Below are 8,933 nucleotides of genomic sequence, written 5' to 3' on the forward strand. Positions count from 1 at the left end.
GGCAGACGTCACTATTGTCATCACCTCCCATTTGTCAGTACATTACTGACAGTTGCTCGGTTGGGGTTGGGGTCTCTTTCTCTCTCTCTCTCTCTCTCTCTCTCGCTCTCTCTCTCTCTCTCCCTCTCTCACTCTCTCTCTCTCCCCCTACTTCCTCTCACCTCAGTAGTTGTGCTCCTATATAACCTCTGACACCGACCCTCTCTATGTCATAGTCATTATTGATTTGGTGACAGTAGGTGTCTGTACATCATTGTGATCCTGAGCTGAAGATATTTGGAGGTGCTTTGCTGTGTGGTAGATTTTTCATTGGTTTAAGATAATAACTTTATCATTCTATCCAGTTGTGCACTTACTGAAAACCCAAACATCAAGATTTTACAGCAAAAAGAGTTTTTGATTTGAAATCTGGTAACGTGCAGTCAGGTGAATATGACGAACCCACCAGCTCTCTTGAGACTGGCCTCACTGCTGCTGCTGCTGGTGTGTGGCACAGGTAAGATCTGTTTTCATTATTGGGATTTACAATGTTGTAATAATGTGTTTTGATACACACTGGATTGCTGCAGTATTCAGACTGTTCGGAAAAAGAGAGTGTATTTAAGTGTAAGCAGGAAAAAACTCAGGAAATAACCAATTTGCCCCATATCGTAAATATCAAAATCTGTATAAACAGGGACATTTTTGTTTAAGTAAGCATACAAAACAATCTTGTAAACAGTTGAACGTTTTCCTTGTTAAAAGGATGGTCCAGTTTTAAATGTACCAACAGCATAATATATAAATAATTAGGTGGGATAGGTCTTTACAAAGAAACATATGTACTTAAGTTTCAGCTGGAAAATGTGTGTACAGTGATTTTTTGTAGAGAATAACTTTTTAATCCTAAAGGTGTGATTCCCCACATCCTTCTGTAATAGGATGAAGCAGCTGAATGAAAACATAAATTAAATTCCTTTTTCTCTAGATGCAAAGATGCAGATCATAACCAGCAAGCCAGACGTCCTTGTGGGAGAAGAGACATTAATATTGTGTAAAGGTGAGTCACTCTCTTGATACGATTGTCTATGTGACTGAAACATTTCAGATTGAACCCAATCTCCACATTTACTGTCACACCTTCCCTCCTTCCCTCCTTCCCTCCTTCCCTCCTTCCCTCCTTCCCTCCTTCACTCCTTCCCTCCTGTGCTATAGCTGGAGGAGAGGGGGATATAACGTGGCAGAAGGACGGGGAAGACATTGAGGAAGAAAAGGTGACAAAGATTGATGAGACCTCCTCTAAGCTGATCATTAAGAATGCTACTATACAGAACACAGGCATGTACACTTGTGTGTGCGACTTCGACTCGGGACACAATGACCAGGTCCAAGCACAGCTGTATGTTTATGGTACGTAACCGCTGGCTACACCCAACCACACACACATGTGCACCCACACTCACACACACACACACACACACACACACACACACACACACACACACACACACACACACCTACACACACACACACATGCTATATTGTAGAAATTTCAGAATTGTTCAACTTGAGTATATGAGCGGTTGTCTAATGAAGCCAATTCCATTTACCCCTTCAATTAGTTTATTGCATAGAAAGTATTGGTGGCCTAATCTCCTCTACCTTTGTCAGAGGGTCCATCATTTGGAGGCACCACAATCTACCATGAGTTTCTGGAGGGTACAAACGGGCTGGTGCCGTGCCTGGCGACTGGCCAGCCAGCAGTGGACATTCAGTGGCTTCGGGAACAACAAGAAATCCCTTCTAAAGGTAAAACCAGCACGTCCCTGCAGGTTATGAGGATTAAACAGTGTTTCCCCTTTATTTAGTGGCTTTATTATGGAAGGTTGATTTGTAGTTCCTGTTATAGGCAGGGTGTTGGTTGGGACTCTTGTTTTGAAGGGGTTCTAACAGAAGGGGGTGCTGTCAAGAGTAAAGTTTAGAGGTGTGAAGGAAAATAAACGGTAGTGATGTCCTGATTCAATAACCATCTCTCGTGTTCTTGAGTGAGTCCTGACAGTATAAAATAACAATACACTTGGCTACGCTATTAGGGAGTGTGAGTAGACTGCAAACCGCTGAATAAAAACCCCTTCAAAATAAAAGAACAGGATTGTTTTCTTAAATTTGTTTGCCCAGGCAAAGGCCTACCAGTTGAGAATCACTGCTTTAGATACATGCTTCATGCTTTATAAGCTCACTGAATGGTTTGGACGCTCAAAGAGATAAGTGTTTGGGCTTCATTGACAGTCTATTCTCTGCTGCTGTCTCTAATGACAGAGGGAGGACGTCTGCGTCGACTTCCTGAAAACACACTCCATATCGAAAAAGTGAGGAGAGAGGATGCTGGGACATACGTGTGTCGGGCGCAGATCAGAGGACGACCCATTTATCATCAGGTCTCTGTCTCTGTTGTTGTCAACGGTAAGTAGCTTTTTTGGATAAATAGTATACTTATCAAAACATGACTCTCTAGTTAGAAACTGTACTGTCTTTCTTTTTTTTTTTTACATAAATAAAAATATATTATATATATTTATAATATACTATCATTCACGACACCAAGATCTTTTCTGGTTATTCCAAAATTTGGTTTGTGTAACATAACACCTGTTGACACTCAACCATGAAGTATTTATGGTCAGGTAGGTGTCAGTGATTGGGCATTTGTCTTGACAAATGTTGTATTTAACATGTTATGTTATATGTTATAAAAATGCTTGCATGCATTTGTTTTACACATACTGCACATAATGTTGGTTAAAATAAAATCCCCCCTGCAGCTCCTCCTAAAGTGCATCTGAGAGAGGAGATCAAGAAAGTAATGGCCGGATCAGAAACCAACGTGTCTTTGCTTTGTCTGGTGGACGGTCACCCGAAACCCAATATCACCTGGACCATGTAAGACCTGGTTCCATCTATCACACTGGTTATAAAATGTGGACACAGTAGCAGGGCTGAACCTTTTCACTCTCTGCCTAAACATTTTTCTTTGCACTTTCATTGATTCCAGCTTTGCTAAGATGTTTTTCATCATCTTTTTTTCAGTTGTTTAATTCAGTGCCCACTTGAATCTCTGTATTGCCAATGTAGCAGTTACCTCTGGTCTGCTGAGTGTGAATCTGTTTTTAATATTCTGTAGCATGACTCGTCTTCTTTTCCAACTTTTCCTCTCTCTCCATTTTTGGCTTCTTTCCTGCTTTCTCTAATTCACCTTCTTAAGGTTGTGCCTGTCTCATATTTTTAACTAACATTTTTAAAGAATCCCTCTTTAAAAACTCATTATGATCTTTGCTCTTCTTTTCCCATTCTCAGGCCGGTGTCATTAGACCATTTTCGTCATCAGTTCAACTCAGACCGTAGTCAGTTGACTATACAGGCTGTAGCCAGATCTGACTTAGGGGAGTACATCTGCACGGCAGCCAACAAGATAGGAGAGGACAGTGCAACCATCATCCTTCATGTTTATGGTTGGTTCAGATCTTCGACTCTGACTTGTTGAACAATAGTGACCCCTGAAACGTGCTGCTGAGAATCTCTGGTTAATTGCTCAATTGAAATGTTTCATTTCAGAGGCCCCAGAGGTGTTTCTGTCAGCAGACCAGCAGAGCGTGTCAATGGGCGAGCGTGTGTCTGTGTCCTGTAACGTCTCTGGACATCCTCACCCCGAGCTACACTGGCTCAACAAGAACAATGGACAGACACTGGTAAAAGTGCATGGACATGTACACACATGGGCACGACTAATTCATGAATATAATACATATTTTGTGATTAATATGATTATGACTGCTATTTATGGCTCAATAAAGTCAACTCTTATCACTGTGACGGCTAAATTTACTGTGAGATCCCGACAACATTGAGTGTATGCATTTCCAGCTAAACCTTTATGCGATGACATTATTTCTAATATGTAACTTTCTTCTTTTCTTGGTGCTCTCTCAGGACTCGACTTCTGGTCGTATCCATGTGGTGGACGGTGTGTTGCTAATAGAGGACATGATGCCCTCTGATGGTGGGAAGTATTCTTGCATGGCTGTCAGCGCCTCTGGAAATGCATCCAGAGATGTCACAATATACAGTAAGACTTCATGTTTGGCTTTTGAATTTCATTCATAAAAAGGGAGTTTAGTGGAAGAAAGGAAGCTATAAACCATGCTTACGCACCTCTGCCACTGACATACATGTACTGTATGTTTGCATGCGATTTTATAACTTGTACTTCTTCCTTCCTAAATCCTCCTCCCGTCCTCCTGACCCACAGCCCAGCCCGGTCCCCCTCACTACCTGTCGGTCTCGCCTGGCCCTACCTCAGTCCTCTTCTCCCTCAAGACCCTACCCATCAGTGGAGGAATGCCAATCACAAGTTTTGCCCTGCAGTGGAAGCAGAGCTCAGCAAAAAAGTGGAACGAGGTCACAGTACCAGCTTCAGGTAGAACATCCTCTCTTTGTAAAGGCTTGGCAGGTGTGTGCTCGTGAGTTTCCCTGAAGAAAGAAATCAGTTCAATCTATTATATGTTTGATTCCTTCCATAGATCCCCTAGCTATCACCGCCCTCAAGCCTTATACATTGTACACAGTGCGTTTAGCTGCCTTGAATGCAGCAGGACTAGGACAGTTCTCTGATCCAAACAGCGTTCTCACCCAGGGAATACGTAAGTGTGACATATACTTCCAACGCACCGGCAGCAAACACTGACAACACATGTCAATTCCACTATGTGTGGTGCATATGTGTGTAAATATACATTTGAATGAATTTGTGATGCATTAATGTTATAATACATTCCAGTGCTCATGTGGACTAAATATCTCACAGGCAAAGTTTTTCCTCCTCATCTGCTATCACTTAATTTTCCTTCTTTATCTCTCGTGCAATCATCATAACCTTCTCCATGACATCATCTTCTGCTGCCTGATGTTTACTCACACTGTTGGTGACACCATGTGATCTACTGTCATTCATCCTCAGGAGGTAAAGTGCTCTCAGGGGTCAATTTTTTGTAATGAGATAAAAACTCACTTTAGATTTCTCATTGTAACTAAATGATGAAATTAAATGAGTTCTTTCCTCTCTCTCTACCTCCTGCCTGTAGGTGAACCCGACAGTCCAGTTTTGTCGCTCAATGAGAATAAGGTGATGGGCAACACCTTGTCTACCCCTCTTAAGCAGATAGACGATGGCGGAGTGCCTCTGCTGCACTTCATCGTTCGGTACAAACAGGTAAAAGACTCTCAGTCTCTTTCTCTTCTTTGGTCCTTTTTCGATTCCTGACTGTCCTCCTCCATCTCCTCCTCTGTTTCTAACCAGGATAAAGAAGGGGCTGAGTGGACAGAGATGAAGCTGCCGTCCAACACTGACACCATCTCCCTTAAAGACCTGTCTTTTGGCTCAGACTACCAACTGGAGGTCACAGCGGTCAATACTAATGGTTCCTCTATTCCTGCCACAATGAACTTCACCATCGCGGAAAAACCTTGTATGTGGCCTCCTATGTCCTCTACCACCCTTTAACACATTTGATTGTGGCTCAGCCTTTCTAGTTTACCTGAATCATCTGAGAATGTTAACATGCTGTATAAAGTTGTTAATACATCAACAATTTGACAGGTAATATCCATCAATTACAATAACAAATGCATTGCATACCCCACTGAAGATGGTTGCCATAAGCTCATCTAGACTTTGTCATCTCTCCTCAAAGCGAGCAGTCGTACCATAACCAAAGGCAGCGTGGTTGGCATCGTCATGGTGATCTTCTTGCTGGTGTTTCTGGTGGTAGACGTCACCTGCTGCTACAGAAACCGCTGCGGCCTCCTCATGACCATCGCTGTGAAACTCTTTGGACAGAAAGTTCCAGGCCTCAAAATGCTGCAGGAGGGGTCGGGGAGCACTAACGGGTGAGGTGGTGAAAGGCTTAGGAAAAGACTTTCAGGGTCGGTGTGTTTGTGTGTTTAAGAAACACTGTAACATGTTGTGTGTCCTGGCTGCAGAGACGTGAAGCTGAAAGGCATGTCCACTCCGAGAGGCAGTATGCAACAGGTGGGGATTCAGACAATCACCAAGGAGAGGGGGCAGCTCACAGAGGTCACCTGCGACAAAGCCCCCCTCACCAAAAACGAGTATGTTTATTCACTGTCATACAGCACACGATTAAATACCATGGACAGAAAGTAAAGTGCGAGAATGATAAACACTAAACTAAAGTATAAAATGATCATGGAAATGTACAATGGAGCTTTTCCAGACTTATCAATGACTCAAAGTTATTTATAGTTCAAATCGCATTCACCCATTCACGCACATGCATACAGTGCATCTATGTACAGCACTTTTTCTATCACTCACTGTCAGCACAACCGTCAGGGGCAAACTTGGGGATCAGTATCTTGGCAAGGAACTGCAGACAGGAGGAGCTGTATCAAACAACCGACCCTCCGGTTATTTGACGATGCGCTTTACCTTCTGAACCATAGCTGCTTTACTGAAATTACACAACAAAACTTTAGCCATCCACACGTTCAATCATTCAACATTAATACTATAGAAATCTCAAATATAGCACAGTACATTGCTTTCAGTTTTCAGTTGTACATTTGATGTGGGCTTCTCTTTTTATCACAAGTAATAATAGCCGTATCCCTTGTGTAGACACAGTCACAGTCACAGCCTCTGTGACTGCAATCCAATCTAAGAGCAAACTATTACTTCTAGCACCTGCCACATGTGCCTGAGAGACAGTCTCAAGTGGCTCCAACAGTGGCATTGCTTCATTCAGACACTCACACGGAGGTCACATCCATAGGAGCAAGCCATTTTCTAAAGTCTGTTTTGAAATGAGAAAGTTGTGTTGTTTAGTCCTCGTAGTTCACTGAAGAATATTTCTTTCCTGCAGGAAAACCCATCCAGATAGAGACCAGTCCGCTGCTGACGCATGAGGCGAGAAAGTGGTGAAACAATGAACGTGTGAAATATTGTACAGCTTTAAACAACCTCTGACTCAGAACACTAAGTCATCGCTACATTGGATACTACTGCCATGGGAAAGGTCAAATGTCCTCATCACACACAGAAGAACACTGGTCTTTTACAAAACTCTGAGCGTCTCCCTTCAAAACGGCCAAGGGCAGGAGACGGTTCCATTTTGAATCATATTTGAGTTTTTCTGTCTGCTCTGATTAGTTCAAGCTAAACTTAGAGGACGAAAACAGGTCTTGAGATCTGGGATTTAGAGGGTAAATTAGTTGTTGCTATTTAATTTTCTTTGCTAAACATTCTTAAAGTTTATCTTCTGCATTTTGAATGTTGTAGACAGGCACACGGTCTTCTGTCATATTTACTCTTTCCATAACCCAAAGTTATTTGTGTAAAACCACTTTTTCATAATCCCAAAAATGTTCTTGTTAATGAATCATATTTCTGATGTTTTTATTGTCATTAACATTGCATTTGGCTGCTGCTTTTTTGGCTATGTTATATATTGTTTTAGAAAATGTATTCTCATTTCCGACTGGTATTATTAAAACATTTAATGGACCCTTCGGCTTGAACTTAAACTAGCTTAGCCTTAATGTAATTATCATGCACTGATATTTATTATTTTAAAGCCATGCATGAGAGTTATCACAACGAGTGATTTTAAGTTTCTTTTGTAGATAAAGTTTTACTGTTGAGCTCTTTTTGAAAAATACTTGTTATCATGTTCAGCAGCTAACACTGACGACCTGTAATCAAAACTGCCTTTACCTATGAAAACACAATTTAAAGTACCTGAAATAATATGCAACAAAGTGGATTCATTTCTGAAGTTATTAACTATATTTATACTATCATAGTCTATACCATTAGTTACAGTAAGAAAACATAACAATAAATGAAAATGTTTCATGTAAAATATTTTATTCAGCTTGAGCTTTTTTTGCCTGTTTGCAAATGACCTGAACTAATCAACAAAGAGTTTCTTATTCTTATTGTATTGTGTTGAACATTGCACATGTTTGTATATAAATCTTTGTATTTGATAAAAAATGGACTGTGAGTAAAACAGCCTCATCTCTGTTTCATATTAGCATCTCCACCATACACAGGGAAATCATTAAGAAAACATTTTTTGGGTCCTTTTAGGGGTATTTATGCTTCCTATATATTAATTATCTCCACGAAGAAACCTGATGTTTGTTTGTTTGTTTTGCGCTTATAATTACATTTATTGTAACCATAGATTGATGGCAAATTACACTTCACTGAACATCTTGTTCTAGATAGACAAGACCATAACTCTCCTTTTTTTTCCTGCCGTACCTTTTTCTCTTTATTCTGGTGTCACGGACGCTGTCCTGACACCAGAATATCCTGTGAACCATTATCTCTCATAGGGAGGATGGTCTTGGTACTGCAGCTGCTGGTGTATAGAAGATGCAAGGTGTGCTCTTCAGTAAGACTAGCTGACAGTGTAGTAAGGATCTGTTCTAATATACACCACATGGCTGAAATGTTGGAATACTAAGCAGGTCATTCCTGGAACAAAGTTGGTCTGAGACCAATGAATTTCCTCAAGAAATAACTGATGCTTAACTCCTTTTTGTTTCCATGTCTGAGTAGGCTACACTGGCTTCAGTTGGTCTTTTCCTGTTTAAACGCTATATTTGGCAACATCAGGTAAAGAAAACAACGAGCCAAAACAGGGATTTAAGACAAGACTCTGACTAGTTCAAGATGCGAAGCTGGGCAATGATGACATTGATGACTTGTATGATCTCAAATCCCCGGTTGATTGTTGTTAGTGGCTCCTGCTTTGGGAACGCTTGAATAATTACTCATTAAATACTTTAAGCGGGCCTATATGTTACTCCTATATATTAATATGTTTAAAGCAAAACTTTGCCTGTTATGGTTAGTGTTTTAAATCCTG

At 41.0% G+C, this 8,933-nt stretch overlaps 1 protein-coding gene across 3 annotated transcripts; it reads left to right on the forward strand.

The window, feature by feature from the left end:
- The first annotated feature begins 207 nt into the window (after positions 1-207).
- Positions 208-8,045, forward strand: ncam3 (neural cell adhesion molecule 3). 3 transcript variants are annotated; one of them, XM_062398377.1, is made up of 16 exons: positions 209-496; positions 968-1,039; positions 1,195-1,389; positions 1,651-1,788; positions 2,299-2,442; positions 2,802-2,919; positions 3,334-3,488; positions 3,592-3,725; positions 3,967-4,102; positions 4,286-4,453; positions 4,557-4,676; positions 5,118-5,245; positions 5,333-5,501; positions 5,727-5,922; positions 6,016-6,064; positions 6,918-8,045. In XM_062398377.1, the coding sequence occupies exons 1-16, from the start codon at positions 433-435 to the stop codon at positions 6,933-6,935; spliced, it is 2,004 nt and encodes a 667-aa protein (XP_062254361.1). In that variant the 5' UTR covers positions 209-432; the 3' UTR covers positions 6,936-8,045. The 3 variants fall into 3 exon arrangements, 2 of the variants coding, with proteins under 2 accessions (XP_062254361.1, XP_062254360.1); XM_062398376.1 differs by having other exon boundaries at positions 212-496; positions 6,016-6,144; XR_009923766.1 differs by lacking the exons at positions 6,016-6,064; positions 6,918-8,045 and having other exon boundaries at positions 208-496; positions 5,333-5,632; positions 5,727-5,853.
- The last annotated feature ends 888 nt before the right edge of the window (positions 8,046-8,933 follow it).

The sequence above is a fragment of the Platichthys flesus genome, chromosome 11, assembly GCF_949316205.1.
Source record: "Platichthys flesus chromosome 11, fPlaFle2.1, whole genome shotgun sequence".
NCBI classification, from domain to species: domain Eukaryota; kingdom Metazoa; phylum Chordata; class Actinopteri; order Pleuronectiformes; family Pleuronectidae; genus Platichthys; species Platichthys flesus.